The sequence below is a fragment of the Etheostoma spectabile genome, chromosome 14 (assembly GCF_008692095.1).
Source record: "Etheostoma spectabile isolate EspeVRDwgs_2016 chromosome 14, UIUC_Espe_1.0, whole genome shotgun sequence".
NCBI classification, from domain to species: Eukaryota; Metazoa; Chordata; class Actinopteri; order Perciformes; family Percidae; genus Etheostoma; species Etheostoma spectabile.
In genome coordinates this window covers 23,697,250-23,718,997 of record NC_045746.1, presented here as the reverse complement: position 1 = coordinate 23,718,997, position 21,748 = coordinate 23,697,250, and the positions used below count along the sequence as shown (strand labels likewise).

At 42.5% G+C, this 21,748-nt stretch overlaps 1 protein-coding gene across 3 annotated transcripts in view; it reads right to left on the bottom strand.

Moving 5' to 3' along the window:
• The window catches only part of shisa7b (shisa family member 7), a 40,411-nt gene that overhangs the window by 17,998 nt on the left and 665 nt on the right, over window positions 1-21,748 (bottom strand). For 2 of the 3 annotated variants that reach the window (XM_032535851.1, XM_032535853.1), the window contains exons 2-3: window positions 21,596-21,671; window positions 2,072-5,273 (exon numbers count right to left, since the gene is read on the bottom strand). In XM_032535851.1, the coding sequence (XP_032391742.1) occupies window positions 2,072-2,514 (443 nt within the window). In that variant the 5' untranslated portion in view covers window positions 2,515-5,273; window positions 21,596-21,671. The remainder of the gene's footprint in view (window positions 1-2,071; window positions 5,274-21,595; window positions 21,672-21,748) is intronic. The other variant, XM_032535852.1, reaches the window with a different exon arrangement.

The window sequence follows — 21,748 nt, the reverse complement described above, 5'->3', positions numbered from 1 at the left end:
CCCTCTGTCTCCCCTTTCATGTCTTCAGCTGTCCTATCAAAATAAAGGCCAAAAATTCCCCTCAAAAATAATCTTACAGAGAATATTTTGCAGAGCCACCGTCTCTGCGACCAGAGTTTGGCACCGTCCCAAACGATTGGGATGGGTTTAAGAAATGCAAACCACCCAGAGTGTTTTCTTCTCCTATCCCAAAATGTATGGGTCATGTAGCGAGACCTTCTACTCCACAGCGGTGTGCAGATAGGTCTGGAAATACCTCATGACTAACATGGTCAAACACGACATTTTAGCCCAAGCCTATTGACCCAATGTCTAACAACATGTTAGTGTTTCCGGAGGCAGTTTTCCAATAAGCTAATGCACATTTTCTCATGGTCATATTTGATCCATTACTATCGGACTTAAAAGCAGCACAGATGTGCCTCCACAAGGCTATGAAGCACTTTACAGGACGATGAGAGGCCTCGTTTTGTAGAGGAATGAACTCCTTTGTATGAATGATAATCATCCACGCTAATGCTCCCAGACTTTAGCAGTGCAGGTCGACATTTTGCAATTGTTTCCAATAAAAAAAATATCACGGTGCAAATCCACCTTCATAATAGCAATGCACCAAGGTCCAAATGCGTCTGGCTTTTAAAAGGAATGGGATATGGCATTGATTGATTTATTGCACGTTACACCCAAAACCCACCAATGAATTAATGAAGACACAAGAGGAACCCTCTGAGCACCTCAGGTTGAAAAAGATTAACCATCACCATCATCAATCCTTCAAAACAGGTCACGTTCAACATTTTTTTGAAAACAACTGTTAACTCACGTAACACAATGACCTCTCCATAAAGAGTCTCATATCTCCTACTGAAGTGATTTCTGGGAGTCATTTATGGCATGAATTTATGTCCAAAACCAGAAATCTATCTGTTGTCACTGAGCAGGCCGAGCTATGATGTAATCTTACAGACTGAGATGACAGCAACATTAGACGAACACAAGTGATGAGCTTTATATAATTTTCTGCTATAACTGATGGTGCTGCTTCGCCTGTACATTGCTGTCGTCAATAGTTGTGGTGTGGTGGTGGAGGGGGGGGGGGGTTACATGAGCTGATTACATGTTGCCTAGCAACAGCAAGACGCCTCTCAGTGCAAAAATATAAGCTTCAGCGAGATCGAGATCAGAGCTGCTGCAGGAGGAAAAGATTCCTGATGCGCCTTATTTTAATTTGTTATGGCCTCCAGTGTGATGAACACATCACAGTGGATGGAAGTACATTTGGGCTATAAAGGAGATGTGGCCCCTCAGCTGGAAGCCACAGCGGAGCTTATACAGCACACCAAAGGCTCATCATTTTAGTCTTTAGAGGTTTTTACCACAAGTTTTTCTTAAGGGAGCATATTGGATTTGAACGGTTTATTTCACTTGATATTTTTGTCCCCTTGCACCTAAAAGTTGTTGCCATTTCTGCAGCGAGAGGACACGGATCCTCAACAGTTTACATTACACAAGTTACTAGAGTCTTGTCTAGAGGTTGTTAGATTTATATATTTAAATCGGATTTTCATCTGCCTTTTAAAAGGTGCTCTAAGCGGTGTTGAGTGACGGCACTTGTTGACATTAAAAGAAAAAATTAAAAAGAAGTATTTTCACCACAAAACAAGGCTAACTTGCCCCTCCCTCCTTCTCATCCCGTCCCCTCTCCCTCCCTCCTGTGCTTCCGCACTGACCCCCCAGGCAGCTAGCGGATAGTGAAGAGATGTTTTTTACAGTGTGTTCTGGGGACAGGCAGCTAGCGGATAGTGAAGAGATGTTTTTTACAGTGTGTTCTGGGGACAGGCAGCTAGCGGATAGTGAAGAGATGTTTTTTACAGTGTGTTCTGGGGACAGGCAGCTAGCGGATAGTGAAGAGATGTTTTTTACAGTGTGTTCTGGGGACAGGCAGCTAGCGGATAGTGAGATGTTTGCTGTATGTGACAAAATGTAGCCTAAAAAACACTTCGAGCAGTAGTAATACTCAAATAAACAGATCCACAAAACACAACCGAACAGGAAGTAGGTGTAGCTGTACCTGCACACGTCCACATCCACCAGCTGTCTGGGAGGTGGAGCCACCTGGGCCGCACCGAGCGGAGGCTTCAGGGCGTCGGCCGTCATGTTCCTCGGCAACATGGTCTGAGGGAGGGGCTTTGGAGGGAGCTCGGCCACAACTGGTGGATCATCTCCGTCCTCCACCTCGGCCACTTTCGTCGCCACTTTGGGCCCGGCGGGCAGCGGGGGCAGCGGCGGCTTGTAGCCGGTCAGGAGGAACAAGGCGGTGCTCTTCTTCCCGGCTGCAGCGGAGCTGCTGCTGGCGGTCAGAGTCCTGACATCGCTGTCAACAGAGCGTCGCTCCGTGGTGATGGTTAACGTGGAGACAGCGAGGCAGAAGAAAAGCAGGAGAACGAGGGACAGGCGAAACATCGCTGTGAGAGTTGTAGGTCTCATTGTTTTAGCACAAAGTTCTTGAGCCATTAATAAAAAATAAAATAAAAAAACAAACACATAAACCGCTCCAAATGTGAATTGTCAGCGTCCTTTTCCAAGATGGCGGCTTCTTGACTTACAAAAACCTTTTGTATGAAAACGTCTGGTGAACTAATCCCTTCTTGTTCGGTACACACGGCACAGGAGCAAAGGCTTTCTCTTGGAGTCCAGAGGATTGACTTAGTTCAAGCAATGTGTCATGAATGTGTTTGGCATTTCACTCCTTCAGCGTCATGTAAACATTTCTCTCGCTATACAAATCCTTCCCTTAAGCAGCTTTTGTAAACATTGAGGTCTTTCAGGGTTTTTTTAGGCCCCGTACGAACTGGCTGTGGAATGGCTGTTCAATGAACACTTTGACAGATTATAAATATAGAATAATGTAGTTGCTTTATGGCAGCAGGTGTCGTATATTTTATTTTGGTCTGTCAGTTGACAGTTTTACAGTCTCTAGGCTAAAATTCTAAATCTTCCAAATAGGCAGTTAGTTTTTTTTTTTACACTTTCTATAACTAACATGAGACTCCTTTCTTATAATGACCGCTCCACAAAAAGAGTCCTAACATATCTCCAACTGAAGAGTTTTCTTGGTGTAGTTTATGGCACAAAAGTTATGATTCATGTAAGAAAGTGCGACGGAAAATGTAGTCTGTAAACATTTAGCGTTGTATGTAAACTTTATGTTTCACGTTTGATGAGCTTTAACAGATGTTAGATGTGTTCTTGTTTGAGTTTGGCACTTTTGTTGTCCTGTTTTATGTAAAATCATACACGGAAAATGAAATATTGGAGCTCTGCGTGTCTGTAAACAGTGCTGGCAGCTTCGTGGATCTCAGCTCGGTTTAGTGACCAAGCTGTGACTGAAATTCCTATTTGCTCACAATTTGCCAATGAACAAACTTCCTTTCAAAAGATTTAGAGGAAGAGAACTCGTAAAAAGGTCAATATGCTCAGAATTTGGGTTTGAGTTATAGTAGAATGGTGAATTTAGAAGTGTGGACGGTGAGTTTTGACAAATGAAGCTGCCAACTGAACATCGAGCAGGATCCAATCTTTAAGAAAACAAATCCTTCCAACAGCTACCAGAGATCAGATCAATAAATGAGCAAGTCAAGGCATTCACAAAAGAGTGATCAATAGCAAGAAACTGGTGACAAAATGAGAAAGAAAAAAGTTTTTTTTGTAAAAAAACGGGAGGCTCTATGTGCGTTCGATACCCTTGTGTGAGTGTCTTTGCTCTGAATTTAGCTTGGCCCAACAAAAGAGAACGAAGGAGGGCTTGGGCCCGGTTCTAGCAGGGCAGCGAGGTTCTGCCCACAGAACAGACATGAAAATGTCCGGATTCATTCGTCAAGACAGAGGTACACGGGGCAACGGCGGGAACTCGACACGGTCACTGCCACAGTGGACGCCGCAGGCTGTCCGCTCACAGATTCGGTACAATCTAGTTAAGACCCGGGTAGAAAAAAAAGCAACACCTTAGAAAGCCGTTCTGTCTTCCAAACGTATGGAATTTCGAGTTCTAGTCACAAGTGTCTTCATTGACTCCCTGAATGTGCACTGACGTGTTTGAAGATCACTCCGGTGAAGAAATCCGTAACATTGTGAGGCGTTTGTAAATGAGAAAAAGGTATTTGTATGGCTGGTGTTCAGTATGGCTTCAGGTTATGTTCATACAAACCTCCACAGTAAATATAAATACAGTGAAAGGTTTTAAATTGCATGTTTTTTTTTGTTTAAGTAGAATATAAGGAAGAATGCAAAAACATTGAAGAGGTCACTGGGATTAGATAAAGGGGGCTTTCAGGTTGTTTAGCGCCACATGTAGGAAGAAACAGAAGACCACACAGAGTGAGAGGCTTCTCTCATACAAGCAACTGGAAGAAGGAGATAGCAAAAGGTGTCAACAGTGTTTTACAGCGCAGACTCAGACGACGGTATATATCTCCGACCCTTTGAGAAAGCAGCAGCAGCAGCGGTGGTGCTAACGGAGTCTATATTTATCAGGTTAGATGTGGCTTGTGTTGCCCGCCAGTCAACGCTGTCCTGCCGAAGCCATCGAGTGTTCGGGCGGCGTCGGAGCAGAGCTATCGCCGACTACCGCGCGCCTCTTCTGCAACACACAACTGCAAGCTGGAGGATCCGTTTATAAAGCACTTTGAACCAATAATGCACTGATCATCGCTTCCCAGTTTCAGCATTAAGAGCAGCAGCTATGCAAACACAGACCGAAGACAATGGATATAAAGTGTTGTTAAAAGAGCTCTTCACTGGGCCGTGATGAACGTGTTGAGATTAAGTAGGATGCAGGATGGGATGCAGGATGTTGGCAATGTGCATGGGGGTTGAGGGGGAGATAAATAATGCTGTACTCTAGCTAGTAAATCTACTCTTCTTACGATGATTTGGTGATGGTTAGTTTCATAGATTTTTTTGCTTCTTCTCTTGACACAGTTTGGCACCTGGTTTTGGTCTTGCTTGGAACAAAAACAGTAGACGAGAAAGGAAGAGGTCTGTAGCCTCACGATCCCGACGACAACAAGAAAGTAAAAAATAGTGGAAAAGGAGCACGAGTAGTTAGTTGGGAGCCTCGGCTTTGAAAGCAGCTGAGAAAATCCCCCAGGAAACCTCCATGTGGTGCAGGGACGGTCCTGTTGAGATCCAAAGTGGCGTCCACCTTTTCTTCTGCAGGTCTCTCTCTCTCTTTCTCTCACAAGTTCACATTCACTTGTTCACCAGCGTCCACACTGAAAGAGAAGAACACAACATGCATAAGGATGAATTTAGTGGCCGGGTTAGCGGGCGCACATATATAGAAGTTTACTCCTCGACGCAGCAGCCGCGGGCTCGAGCCTGACCTGCGGCCGTTTGCTGCATGTGAGCCCCCCCCCCCCCTCTCCCTTTTCAGTCTTTAACCATCCTATGGAAAAAAGGCCTAAGACGAAAAAAAAGAAAACTTTAAAAAAAAAAAAGATGATTTGTCTCAAAGAAGTAAAAAGTTTGTCAAGAAACATCGGATATTCTGTTGTAATTATATATAGATATATATAATAATATATAAATATATATATATATAGATATAATATATAATATATATATATATATTTTTTTTTTTTTTTTTTGGACTGTAGGGTGATATCTGATATGTTGGAGCACAAATATATGTAAATAGTAAAAGGTTTTATAGGGATCATCAGTATTTCAGTATCATTTGATGTTGCACTACTGACTAGAGATGGTCCAATACCATTTTTTGCCTCCGATACCGATTCTGAAACCTGAACTCGTGTATCGGCCGATACAGAGTACTGATCCAATACCAGTGGGTCATAAATTTGATTATGTTTTAACAGCTGTATACTGCTATCCCTGTATGGATGTGATGTGATTTCTATCTTTGTGGTCGGTCTGGCTCAGGTTAAACTCTCAAACAATGAATGCAACAGAACTTTCTTTTATCATGCAGAATGACAGTCAGTTATAACAGAAAAAGAACATAAATAGACTACTTTAATGTAGATTTTCTTCAGGGCTTTATTATGTTCAGTGCATAAACTCCAGTTCTTCCCAATACCGATCCCAGCGTTTTAGGCAGTAACGGTATCAGAACATCTCTACCACAAACCTAAGCTGCTCTGCCAGAGAATAAAACACGGACTGTGATATTATACTGTAACCTGGAGTTGCAGCCTTTACATCGCCATTTCTAATCAATGGCAACAAATTGCGTTACCTATTTATGTTCAAAACATGAATGACTACAATACACAGGTTATTTCTCACGTTTAAAGCACCATCCTTGTATGTGAAAGCAAACTTTGACATTTAATTATTACCTGTAATAATATATCAAACATTTAGTCAATAATCAAGCGAGCTTGATTTAAAAAACTGAGATGACTTAAGGTAAAAAAAAAAAAAAAAAAAAAACTTAAAATACCTATTTTAAGCTGCAATATTGAATCAGAAACCAACAAAGGATGCACTCCTGTACCTCCAAATGGCAGCAAGAGACAACTGTTTTGGAAACGTTTAACACTCAGAAGTCCTACAATGTGATGTCAATAAACTGTGCACTGCTCATTCATGTTTACTACGGCAGCGGCTCTGTGAGGCACACGCAAACACACACACGGAATTGTACAGGAAGTCTGATTTAAGCTGGGAGGTCGGGGGCAATTTGATATAATTCTCTTGCCTTGAGCAGCTTTTGGTACAGCTTCTTTAATGCTTGATCAAACCTGAAATTCTGCTTTAGCTGAGCAATGTATAACCCACACGCACACACACACACACAAAATCAGCTGACAGAGGAAACGGGAGCAGCCGTGATCTGACTTTGATAAAAAGAGAGCAGGCGTCATGACAGCTGCCATACGGTCTCATCTGACAATAGCACAGAGGAAAGAGGGACCACAGAATCTCACAACCCCGAATATTAATGTTCTTACGCTTTTTTACACTGTCATTTTAGAACATAAATAAAACAAAAATCTATTTTATTACAAGCTTGATGAAGCATCATCACTAACAACAAACCTTTAGTCATTGGAATTCAAAAACACTATCGAGGAGCTCCAGTATGTAACGTTACTGTCCGGTCTCAGATTGGTTTTTGTTCAGGGAACATCTTCCATCACAATTATCATCATCAATGGACAACATGATGAAACACTGACATATAGGCCTAACAATGACCTGCAATGATCTAGCTGGTTCTTTCCAAAGCAATAATAATAAATAAAAATATGAGATCAGTCCCTGAAGCGACAACGTTACCTGTAGCCGAAGCATCAAAACAACAACAACAACAACAAGAAGAAGAAGACTCAGAGGCGGATCGTAAAAAACAAAAAAGCAGAGGACAACCACCAAGAGGTGAAAGGCATTTTCTCCCCTAAACCAGGATCATGATCAGTGTGAGTGGCGGGAAACAAATACACAAGAACAGGATGTTGTGATTCCAGGGTTAAAGGAGTTGACCGGAACTATTTCCTGAATCACGGCAACCTAAATAGCCGGGTCCTCCCTGCTGCCCTGACAGCCGGGCGCCACATCAGCAGCGTGTCTCGACCCTCCGAGGCTTTTCCGGCACGCTTCCTCACATGTCCTGATTAAGAAGCCCCCGCTGACAAACAGCTGAACCTCCACCGGCTTACGAGGCAATGAGTGCATTTCCTTCAATAACAATAAATAAAGATAATACAATTGCGAATGCGTGCACACAACAATGGGATACATAAATACATGTATACACTAGTGTCAATGCATGGAGCGTGAGTAAGACTTAAGGTTACAACACACACACACACACACCCACACAAACCACACACCACAAACACACACAACACACACACACACACACACACACACACCACACACACACACACACACCACACACACACACACACACACACACAACACACACACACCACACCACACAACACAACACACACACACACACACACCACACACACAACACACAACACAACACACACACACACACCACACACACACACACACACACACACACACACACACACACACACACACACACACACACACACACACACACACACACACACACACACACACACACACACACACACACACACACACACACACACAACACACACACACACACACACACACACTTCTAGTTAGAGACCTGGTGCTTCGTATACAGTTATATCCTCGATGTTCCACTTCCTTATTCATTTACATTAGTAAGCTACAGGACAGCGTCTTTCAAAACATGACCTACGTGAAAAAGAAAATGAACGTGTCATTGTACCCAGCACTGTTTTGGGTAGTTTTTCCCGGTGCATAGACGATTGTGATTGGTTTAAAGAAATGACAATGAACCAGAGCATGTATTCCTCCCATACCCGAATGCTATGTGGAGTAACCAGACCCTCCTCCAGAGCACTTCGGAGGAGGGTCTGGCAAAGCGAGACTAGTGTCTACATAAACCCTTTCTGGTCTCACTCCGTCTCCCCACTGAGCCCGGCCATTTGTTTCGCTATGTGTGTTTCACACATGGATGGATTTGTCTTGCTGCCCATATGCCTGTAGCTCTGCCTCCCTGCCAACAGTATCTGCAGGAATACCATGGTATCCTACAGTATGTGCACTATACAGATGGATCCCATTTCTGTAGTATACAGTATGTGCTATGCAATGGTGGAAAGTAACTAAGTACTCAAGTTCTGTAGTTTACTACAATTGTGATGCACTATTACCATGTTATGCTACTTTATGCTTCTCCACAACTGAGAGGGAAATATTGCGCTTTTTACTCCACTTACTATTTATTGTCTTCAGTTACTTTGTAGATTAGGATTAGTAATACAAAATAGGGTTGGACGATAAGTAATTATTGCAACTTTTTTCCCCACACAATTTCCGAGTGCCCAAGTGGACAAATGACTTGTATTGTCCCAAATTACACGCAGAGAAAACCCGTTTAGTTTCCTACAATAGGACAAAGAAAGCTGGCAAATATTTGTATTCAAGGCATTGGAACCAGTGGCTTTTGGCACTTTTCTTGTAAAAAAAATGACTTAATTTAATCAATCATTAAAATTGTTGCAGATCCATTTTTGCAGATAAGGTCGTGATGATTTATGGGACAATACTCTGCATCTAACTGAGGCAGACCGTCATCATAAAGAAAATGTATTTCAAAATGGAGTTATTTTAGTCACCGTGTGTTACAAAACCTACATGCATGAGTAATGCTTCCCTGAGTGATTCAAACATTCGGAGCCATGATGCCAGTCTGCAATATTGTGCTTCATTTACAAAGACCCTGACGACCTATAGTTCATGTGCACATATGGAGCAGAACACCCAGAGTTACAGCGACTCAGCACTCTGTAGTACAACAAACACGTGCTTTTTGTGCAGAGACAGTTGATTCATCAACTCAGACAAATGCTGTGTAAACTTGGAGTATTTGTAAAGGCTAGGGGACATTTTCAGATTTTTGGTTTTTAATGCTCAAGTCGTGGGATTTTATTGGGATAAGGCTGCTCAATTAACAAACTAATCAACAGTGAAAACACCGTCAACTGTGAAATTTACCTTAATACCTCCTGTTTAACTTTTTGAATTCCCCTTCAAAAAACAAGGAAAAATAAGTTTACTTGCAAAATGTAAATAAAATTATAGTTTTTCTTGATGACATTGTTTTTGTGATCGTTAGAAGCCGAAATTGCAATGAAAATTCAACTGCACAGAAATATATTAATTCCAAGCAAATTACATTATTTAATAGCAAATTAAAAAATAAGCTTCAAAACGCAAAGACTATTGTACTGAAACTTTGATTATTCGATTAAGACAACCAATTACTATTTCAGTAATACATCAAGAAAAGATTCATGGTTTTTAGCTCCTTAAATACAACTATTTGGTACTTTTCTCAGTTTTAAATTGCTCATATTATGATTTTTGGCTTTTCCCCTTAGCCGTATTGTATTAGATATCTTTTTTTGTTCAGGTTATAGGTTTACAAAGTGAAAAAGTCCAAAGCTCCCCCCCCAGGCGATTACCATCTCCAACAGAAAACACTGTTCACAAACTGCTCCAAACAGATCTATTTATAGTCCAGCCTTTACTTCCGTGGCGAACCTGCGTCACTTTGTAACATGTTACAATGCTCTCCTAGCTGCTAGCGTAACCCGCCCTAATACTCCTGACTGGCTAGTAGTCCTTACCTAGCTACTGCGCATGTATGACTTTGAACAAAGATGGAGATGCCTCACTCTGTAGCTAAAACAGAGAGCTCAACACACAGGGTGAAAAGAGGAGCTGCAGCAATGTGCAAATCAAACCATGTAAACATATTCTTATATAACCTCTAAATACAATTATGAACCTGAAAATTAGCATAATATGAGCACTTTAAATCGTTCTAAATTGAATTCATTTGGACTTTGCACAGTTGGTCAGACAACCCTTTTCACTATCATGTGATCTGTTACACGCCAAACAATTCATGAATCATAAATAACAGTGACAGGTTAATCAATAATAAAAACAATCGTTAGTTGTAGCCCTAAAAGAATTAAATTGATTATCTTATACATGATTATGCATGCATGTGCCATTTCCTGTTATTCATTGATATTGTACAAATATTAACCATATTGATTTCAATCATACAGCCAGGCCATGTGCCTCCATGCTTACAGAGTACTGTACACACGCCGTTTCTCTCTCACTGCTACATGCCTGCCGGACTTTCCCTCACAGGGACACATGAACCCCACATCCCCCCCCGACAGGCAGTGAGTGAGTTAGTGCAGCAGACCCCCCCCCCCCCTCTAATAACACATGCACACCATCTCTCCTCACTCCATCCATCCATTCACTCCCTCCCTGGCAGAGCGTGGGCTGAATTGAAGCATCTCTCTCAGAATAGCAATGCAGCATTGAAAAGAGAGAAAGCATAAAATGAAATTTAAAAAACATGCAAGGGAAAAGAAAAAACAAACATTTGTTTCTTTCTGTGACTTTTCCTCCTTTTTTTATGTGTGTCCCGCGTTTTTTCCGTAATATTAAACACAAAGAAGTCAGTCAATGCTGCTGGCTGGCGTCAATATCGACGCCATCTGTCATCTCCATTTGCGTTTTTGTATATGAATCTCCTCTTCCCCACATTTCTCTCTCTAACCCATCATCTCTCTCTCAGTTAACCCTTCTCTCCTTCCTCTCATCTCTATTCACACCCACCCTCCTGCTCTGAAGCATGCTGGGGAATGTGCCAGTGCATGAGGGCATGCAGCAGCAGCAGCCACAGTATGACTCTGTATTCTAATGGGGGGGGGGGCTGCTGTGAACTCTGTCCAAAAAGGTCAATGCAGTGCCCTTGGTCCTGACACAGTGATGCATGTGGTGGTGGTACAATAAAAACTGGTTTGAAAATAAAAATCCATTAATGCAGCCTAGCTTTCAGATGATAGTGTGGAGCGAGGAGTATTTTAGAAGGCCCGAGCTTCCATTACCTCTCGTCAGAGCGACACTACATGATGTCATAATGATTTTCAGACACAGTTGAGTGATCTGGTGTTTGGTGTGTTGAAGCATCACTACAGAGTTTAAAGTTACGTTCAAGCCGTCGCCAAATGAGCTGCTACAAAGCTCATTAAGTCCATCAGCTCCACACAACTCTCTCTGGATTTCTCAGTTTAACTACGTTCAGAAGATTGTACCGTCCGGTGACTTTCCCGCTCAGAAACTCGAGTGAAGATAATGACCTCTTCTGACATGTTTTTTTTTTTTAATCCTCCTTGGCTACTAGCAACGGCATGGAGGAGGGGTGGGGGCAGTGCGCTGACAGTTTTGTTGTCACTACTTAAAATTCCTCATGGGGGCAACAGAAATACGCACTATAGCTTTGAAGTAGGGGAGAGCCGGGACGATTGAAACGCGGGACGGATGAAACATTCCAGTTTTCTCCGAGTGCGATGATGATAGACAGACTTCCTTAGGTCTGAACATAGAGCATGTTAACCTCCTCCTATCAGCCAAATATCTCCCTGTTATTTCCTTTCATCACGGAGTTACAGCCCATAAACCGTTTGATGGTCAAAAGTAAACTTAATTAGCGGTCACATTTTTTCGATTATTAACCAGGGTTTTTCATTTAAAGGTTTGACTACATGCTTATTTAGTAGACCAGTGTTGTTCTCCACAATCCCAGACTTTCATATTTCATGCTTGTTTACATAAAAAGCAAAACAGGCTATAAGGCATATGTCTTGTCGGGACGGATGAAACAGCTGTTTCAACTGTCCCCGACCTGGGGGAACTCCATGCATTTTAAGTAATGCACAAATGTCTGTGTCGTACATTATGTATGGTGGTGAGACATGGAATAGCAGTTTTAGAAAGATGAAAAATATTTCAGCCCACCAGGTGGGGGGGGTCGAGTTTTCCCATGTTATCCTATGGAGACTGACGGGTTGGGGCGGGTTATTTGGATGTCCATTAGTCTAACCCATGTAATAACCTAGTGAAATGACATTTTCTACAATAGAAACATGATATAAATAGAAAAACTACTTTCTAGCTAAAAATCACAATCATCCACAGTGCATGATATTACAATAACCGCTTCATACGCGCTTCAGGTGAGGGAATTAGTTGTTAACGACATTCCAAAGACACGTCCTGCAACAATCTATCTATAATACACCTTTTGGAAGTACCATTCATATACAGTAAAATATAAAGTTGTTGGAAGATTATATGGCTTAAACTGCATGTTCATTCGTCCCCGCATGCTGTTTCACGTCCCGTCCGGAGGGACGGATGAAACATTACGCACGTCCCACTTTTGCTGCAATAACTCCTGAACGGTTTTGTTCAAAGCTGAACATGCAACTGTATTGACAGATGACCGTGTAGGTTGCTGGTTACAAAATATCAGCTTTCAGTGTGATTCGAACGCTTTGTAATTACGTTAATTAAAAAGTGTTCAACGTCCCGGCTCTCCCCTACAGTAAAGTACAGAAATACTTAAAAAATTAAATAAAAAATTGCTTGTTTTCAACCCTGGTTCCGTACGACTCTTTTTACAAGTAGCCTAAAAGAAATGATCAGTTCACTACTTTCTTTGAAACTGGGTGTTTTATTAAATCTTATATATTTTTTTGTATAAAAGAACGTTAAAGAAAGTGACAAAAATGCTTAAAAAACATTGGGGGGGGGGGGGGGGGGGGAACGGACACAAAAAAGTACAAATATCGCAATTTTTTAAAAATTTGGACAGGGAAAAAGAAAAAGTTGCATGGTGGCGGGAGGCAAACACGAGGGTTAAGAGAATTCATCATCACCTGCAGATGTTAAAAAAACACAACATGTAAAAAACAACATAAGACAGGACGGACATTCTGTTAGGAAACGCCAGCTAAATCCTGTGAGTGTGAATCTGTAGTGCGACGGTCACCATTATCTACATTTAAATACGGCCATTCTAAAGCTGCTTTAAAAGGGTTAACAGCATCGATTTGGAGAGTTCTTGAGTTTGGGAAGACCCGACTAGAAGCTCTGAAGATTAGGACTCAGATGAAAAAATATCCGGAAACTCTCATGACCTGCACTCCCTCGACAACAGTGAAGATTTAGTTGTTACATCATGGACCGGCAGTAAGATTTTCCGATTAACATGATAAAACCTGCTACGTTTTATGTTAGCTAACGCCTCATTTACTTCAAATTTTCACTGACAACTGGTAAGATACAATCATTGACACTTTCTTTTAGGATCTCTGCTACTACTCGGCTCTACTCTGGTCCGACTGGCCTACTTCACATGGCCTCCCCGTGCATAACATCCTGCCCCAATTCCTGCAGACACTCACCACTAGAAAGCTGTCCTCTAACATCAGGAGACTCACTTTGTATTATTTAAGGCGGCCTGAAGACCGTTTTATGGCTGTGTGTAGACTCAAAGGCGTACCCTCGCAGACCCTCTGCGTCGACGCAGAGGGTCTGCGTAGACTGCGTAACTACACATTGCGGCGACGCAGGTCTCTCGGGAGTGGCGTGGTAGCGTTGCATTTCCCCCACCCCCCCGACTCATTTCCTGGTTCTCCTTCTCCATAAACATGAAATCAAAGCGAGGGTTAACTTTTCCTGCTTCAGATTTCCCACCGTGGTCAGAAAACACAGGAGAGACACTTTGTTTCTCACTATAGAGTCTAGAGTCGCTACTCGCTCCAAAGCTAATCACCGTCACTCTTCCACTCACACACACACACACACACTCTCACACACACGCACACGCCCGCTCAACACACACCAGCGCAAGTGTAGACATGAGGCCAGTTATGTAGGCTACGGCGAAAGCTCAGCGGGGAACCTCCGCAGAACCATAAAACAGCATTGGGTTCCAGTCTGAGTTCGCCCAAAGCAGCCCAGTGAATACCTCGCCTCACCCCGAGTGTAGGTTCCAGTTGGTACTGTTACACAGAGTCAGATCTATTGCTATCCCTATGTCATCCTGCATATGATGGACGTTGACAGGTTTTATTCTTTAAATTCTGATGGCTCTGAAGTTTGGTCAGTAAAAACTACTAGAAGCCTGTGGATGTGACGATGCAAAAAAAAACGATACAACCGGTTGATATAAAAAAAAGAAGAAAAAAAGAAAGAAAGAATCACGATGCAATTTTTAATCAGAACAGGGCGCATGGCTAGCTAACAACTAGCTGCACTTTAAGACAACATGGACACTGCCGCTGTATAGTGTTGCCTTTGGGTCTGGCTCTGTAAGTTTGTGTTTTCCTTTTGCCACCGACTGTTTCTTCTTTGTCCCTGCCACTTAATACAAAGGGTTAATTTATGCTTAGCATCAACTACGAGACCTTAACAAATCTGACAAGACTTTGTCAGGCTAAACACAGCTGAACGATTATATGGTCATATGAGGAATAATTACTTTAAAGAATAAACTTACATAACTACTGATTTGCCCCTACTACATACTACACCTCAGATTTCTGAACAAAGCCACACGCACACACACCCACACACGAGTGATACCAATAGATTCATGTGTTAAAGGAGTACTGCTGCGTTAATTTGGTAGACTTGCAAGAGACAGATTTGTTTGAATGGTTGAAATCAATGCAGAAGAGGCTGGGGCTACATTTCCCATAATGCATTACGATAGAATCTTTTGTTAAATCATTCCTGTCAAACGTCCAAATGTCCATGCTCTGTTTCTTACTCCTCATGGCAAGGAAACTGATTATGGTGCGTTTAATCTGTGGAATGTCCCTTTAACATTTACAGTCAGTTCACCAGTAAAAAGGCATGGTTGGTAATCATTTCCAATGTAAAAATGTTTACATGTTGTTTGAATTGGTCTTTACTCTGACAGTAATAAATAATGTATATTAATAATATAATATATATAATATTTTGCGGCACTAAAAAGCGATCATCATCTGAAGCTGCTGAAATCCTGTAAAATCACCCGCCAGTCGCTGCCTCGCGGTCCGCTTCGAAAGAACCAATGACATTGGTGTGTGGGTCGGAGCTGAGGTCAGGGGGAGGGGTAAGACCGAGCCCCGAGGAGACGCTACTTTAAAATCGTCTTAGCTTTTCAACATTTCCAACCCTGCCTTTACACTGCTTCACCCTGATGGGCCATTTCTTTTTCACATCAGATTTTTAAACAACCAAATATTCATATCGTATCGGCCTTTAAAATCCTTATCGCTCGGGCTCTAATAATAACAGTCCTGGACAAAGGTAATAGTAGAGTTGAGTGCTAATAATCCAAAGTACATTTACAAAATTACAAACAGCAGCAGGTGAAACACTTAGCATTATTCGGCAGTATTAGCAACCAGACAACTGGACTCGTACAAACTGGACTCGTTTAGCATGCCGGAGTTTGGGACAGGCCCGGGGGACGGCATCTTCCTCCCAAAACGTCAATTCTTCCTCAAACCTAACCAAACTGGCCGGTGAAAAACTGGCACCCATGCTTGGTTGTACAGTGACAGAGAACAAAGTAACACTGCAATAAATTAAAATTCAGCAAATGAACCAAACAGGGAAAACATTGTGCAAAAAAAAAAGCAAACTATAACTCTGCAAAATAAAGCAAATTAAATATAAATGTTAAATCAATAAGAACAAGGTGAATCACTGTTTGTGTGACATGTTAATGTTATTGACAGCATCATGCACCCTCAGTTTATTACACCATATGCTCTCATCATAACTGTGAAGCAGATAGTGACAGTCACTGTGAATGATGACAATTGTGAGATATCACACAGATTTATTTGCCGTTAGCCGGCCTGCGAAACCACTTTGAATATCTCTCGAAAAGATGATCAACTATATAATTTGTCAATCTGATCTGGGTGATAATTATTCCTCTGCCGTAGAAACAATGGTGTAATTTTTCTTAGCGGCAGCTCCAGAAGGCATAAATAAAACATAGCGTTTTGCTGCTTTTGTATGTGCAGCAGTGGGATGTTGTCCCATCTGTTGAAGGTGGTAAATATGAGAGAGAGGGGGGGGGGGGGGGGGGGGGGGGGGGGGGGGGGGGGGGGGGGGGGGGGGAGGCCTCACAGAGCTGCACCTCCCTCACAGCAAGGGGAAGGTGTCGGTCCGGCAAGGGGCGCTTTCAGCCCTCACGGCACCAGTCGTACACCGCGCCAGGCCTGAGAGCGGTGACTAACCGCTTGGTAAATACTTTTGGTTTTGAACAGAGGTCCTTGGTGGCCGCTCTGCTTTGCTGAGACAGTGACACTGGCAAGCAGAATACACAAAACAAGTCAACAAACAAACAATCTTTGTAACAACAATCACGCCTGCCAAGAGTCTTCCCAGGAAAAGAAAAAGAAGTAGTGGAAAGATACCAGATAAAGTCATCACATGAATTTAATTGAGGAGTTGCACTGTGTGTGTGTGTGTGTGTGTGTGTGTGTGTGTGTAGTCTAATGTATAATAGTGGGTATACTGTATTGTGTGTGTGTGTGTGTGTGTATCATTGAGGGAGTGGGGGCCGTATCATAGTGGGGGATCTGGCTGTCCTCCCCAGGGAAGTTTTGAGCATCAACAAGTTCATTTCCTGTATTCGGATGCACTTTTACGCACCAATCTATGTTGAAAATCCCTTTGGCGTATGTGACAAACAAAAACACAGATGTCCATTGAATATATGTATCACGTGGACTAACCCACTGTGTGTGGTGTGCACTATGATCATGAAAACTCTTTGGATTAACTAAGCAACTACTACAATCTGTACCTATAATATGAGAGTAGTTTTTTTTAATGCTATATATCCATGGAGTTTCCCCTGTATTGATTCTGCAGCGATGCCCTGCTGTAAGTCCCAGAACAAGGCTTCTGTCTAGTTTACATCGGTAACAGCAGGACAGTCGAGTGTGTGATCTGTGCTGTAGTGAACGACACGCTAACGTGCCGACGGATTTGGTGTTGTGTTTTTAGCTGAGCCGGAGAATATTTGGTTTAAATAGACCAGTGATGCTGTTTTTAATACATCAGGGGCATTCGTACTTTCTTTCTCTTGTCAAATCCCTTCTGATTAGTTTGTCCAAGGACTAAGGCCTAAATGACTAATTAAATCTAAAGGTCTCTTTAGATGTTATGGGTTGCAAAATCTAAATCAATTTGATACTCATTGGCTTCCAACATTATACACGATCATTACATATTTTGCTGAATAATTAATGGTCTCTGAAATAATAAATGATGATTTCAGGGAAGGTTCACTGAGAGGCCGCCTCTCTTATGCAGGAACGCCCTGATCACATTCACCCGGGTACACATTCATACCTGGAGGCTGCCCGGTGCACCCACAGCCTGATGTGCTGGCCACTGAGCAGCTCCGCTGGAGCGGTTCTGAGGTTAAGGGCCTTGCTCAAGGGCACCTCTGTGGGGGTAATGAGGGAGGGACACTTTCCCCACCCAGATTTGATCCTGTTGGTCTGGGAAATGAACAGACAACCTCCTGGTCTCAAGCTCTCTTTTTTAAAACAAATTAAAGTTTTGAATGACCCAGGTAATGTAATAACACAAATACACAGCCCAAGTAAACCACGCCTCTTTATCAATTATAAAACTTTTTTTTTTTTTTTAAGCGATATAATAAATTATATAGTCCGCCAATAATCACTTATATTTAATTACTATTTGGCTTTTTTAAACAAAATCAACACTTGCCAGTAATACGCCTTATGACCTTTGCTAAAGGTAGCAATTAATTGCGGTTAAACAAGGAAACCATGATTATGTAAAATAACGCACAATTAGGCACTTATGTAATAATTAATTTCATACTATGTGTTGTCATGTCACTATTCTCTTTCGTTATTGTTAGAGATGGATCGCTACATCTTGATTGGGACATTCCTACTTATGCTTGCCAGTCCCAGTTTAATTGTGTATTACAGAGACTCAGATGTTTTAAACGGTCCTGGTTATAAAAGTGATGCTCCCCGTTTCTTTGCTCCATTTACATTTCAGGAAATGCTTTTATTGGAGTGTGAAGCCTGGAACCAAACCAACCAGCCACAAGATAAATTGTGACCGTAAAACATTTGATTCAGTGCAAATAAAAACCATTTTGAAAGCAGAAAAGTCAAAAGATACAGGACTGTATACATAAACAATCCTAGGCTTCAGTGATAAAACATGTTTTTCTTAAAACAAGGTTGACTTCGTGCAGGCTTGTGGCTTCTACAGGGGCATAAGACATCCTTAGTGGTAAGTTTAGCCCTTTTGTCAAACCACTACCAGCTAATTGTGATTTATTATCCTGGAGACAATAGCAGGAGTTTTTCTTATTTGCAGAAAATCACAGGAGCCATTGGCACAGGAGCAATGTGCCAGATTCAAACAATAGAAATCCACATATTCTGAAGCTGTGAGAGATTTGTGGAAAGCTTGTTTTCCCATTCAGTAGTGAGGTCGTCCAGAAATACAAACAAAACTACAGAGTCACTTAAACCCCAGGCAGCGAAAACAAATGTTTCACTTTGTCTTTGCATAAGGAATACGACTGACTCGTCTATACAGCTGTAAGTCCAATCATGCAGGCTCTGAATGTGCTCCACTGTAATGGTCTACAGTCCCAGCTGACATGCAGACAGCCAGCACTGAGCCCAACCGGGTCGGCCATGTGTCATCCTTGAAACTGAAACTATGTCTGCTATAAATTCATTTAAAAAAAAAAAAGAGACAAAACGCACAGGCGTTGGATGACGCTTTGATAACAAATGTCTCTCTCCCATCAACAATGCAGTGGGGGAGTTCCAGGAAGAGGAGTCACTGTGCAGTACACACACAGTTGTGTTTGTTCCTGAAGGTTTTGAGTGAAGAGAGCTGAGAATACCGTCAGCCATTTGTACCCACGTCCCCGGTGATGACGTGAACACCTCAGACTCTCTGCAAGCCGGCGGTAGAATCCCCCGACATCCGGGGCGGGGGTGCAGTCAAGGCCGTTTTGTCCATGTACGCAGCCCGTTTCCAGCTTGTTCTCAGGGGTGTAGTAAAGAGCCTGACCACCACCGATCAGATTAATCACAGCTGACTCATAAAACAACCCTGGTGGATGGTGAAGCTGCAGACGATCCACCTCCTCCACCACACCGGGAATAAGCAACCATCGAGTGTAGTCGTCGTCACCCATCATGCAACAAGGTAACATCAGAGAATAGACTACACTGCTGACTTTATACGCCAGAGTGTTGAATGCTTTGCTGAGATTTTGAAGATGCAACCCTCCCCCTCGGATACTCTGAGACTCTTATATCATCCACCTGTGATGTGCAATGCCTTTGTCATCAACTTAGTGTATACCGTTTTTTCCGTCTGCTTCCACTTCAGTCAGTGATTCCCTGCCTTCCCAGAATGCCTTTCAACAGCCCCCAGAGAGTGGGCGTGAACCTGTTGATTTTACTCAAGGTAGGCGTACACAGAAACACAAACAGCTTAAAAGTGTGATCATTCAGCTGTAGGGTTATACGTATCCATAAATCACAGCAATGCCCCTCACTCAATCACAGCACAGGTGGCTGCACTGCAGTCTGGTCTATCGAGGCTACTGTGGGTGTCCAGAGGTCTCTCTCTTCCTCTTCTGTAAAGGATCTTTACCCTCATGTTCATGTTGAACGTTGGTGGTGAAAGAGCTGCTCTCAGAAGGAGCTTCGGCTCTTTGACTTTGAGGAATTGACACCAAAAATCGTACAATTACAATTGATTCATTTGATTAGTTGGAGGAAATCAATCTACAACAATCCTGACAACCGAATAAGTTATTTACAGAAAGTCCATCCATCTTTGTGGTTTTTTCGTTGTTGAACTTCTGTGCTAGTCATGGGTTGTCTATAACGGACACCATGTTCCAACATAGGGACGCTCATAAGTGTACTTGGTACCAGAGCACCCTAGGCCGCCGGTCAAAGTTTCATTTGCTGCTTTACTTTTTTTATATATCTGTTAACTGAAAATCGTTGAAATTTATAACTGTTGGTCGGACAAAATAAGCAATTTAAAAACCTTGGTTCTTTTTTAACAACATCTTATAGACTAAACCACTTTTACAGCTTTAAAGTGTTTGAGGCTGGATTTTAATGATAAGTCACTTTACTGCAAGTAAGGTATCACACCAGAATTTTCTTGATGTGGCCAAACAGGCTGATTCTATTTTTTTAGATTATTGTTTGGGCATTTTAAGGCCTTTATTTGACAGGACAGTTGAAGACATGAGAGGAGAGAGAGGGGGAATGACATGCAGCAAAGGGCCGCAGGTCAGAGTCCAACCCCGGCCCGCTGCTTCGAGAAGTAAACCTCTATATATGGGTGCACGCTCTACCAACTGTGCTATCCGGGCGCCCAAACAGGCTGATTCTAAGTGTGTTAATTATAGAGGACAGGAAGCACTTCTCTAATGTACCCTGACTTCTATAACCCGGTGAGGCAGGTGTAGGTGTGCAGCTCTAAAAATCCTGGTTAAAACACATCCTCAACCACACAAGGCCCTGCAACCATAATGCAAGGTGATATCATCCACAAACACACACCTACACAGACTCCTACACGCATGCATGCCCAAAACACACACACGCTCGTGCACGCGCACAACAGCAAGATAGGTAAGGGTAGCATGAGCACCTGTGAGCCCATGAGGCAGCAGTGCAGAAGGGGAGCAGTTAGTTTGCAGTGTTTCTCTGCATTAGCGTGATGCATTAGCATGCATGAGGCAATTATGCTCATATTGGAGCCAGTCACAGCACGCACAGGCGCGCGCGCGCGCGCGCACACACACACAAACACAGTTTTAAACTGCATGTATGGATGGTGATGCAGCTGCTGTATTCAGGGAATTACAGTGAGACACAAAATGGGAGGGTTTGTTGCATTAAGCCGACGCGTTAATGTAGTGTAGGCTACATATGGCAGCATATATGAGACAAAAGCCTCATGATAAAAACCTGTTCGCCTGTCTAACACACACTGCAGCACTACAACACCGACTATATGAAGGCAGCAAAAAAAAAAAAAATACCTGTTTTTCTTTTACGCAGGGGCTCCACAGAGAGGATGCTGATCCTATAGATGCGGCACCCGTCACCATTTTCCCCCTTTTGAAGAAACCGAAAAGAAAATAGTGCCTCGTATTAATTTAACTCAAATGCGGTGGAGATAGCAGTTCCTCCCC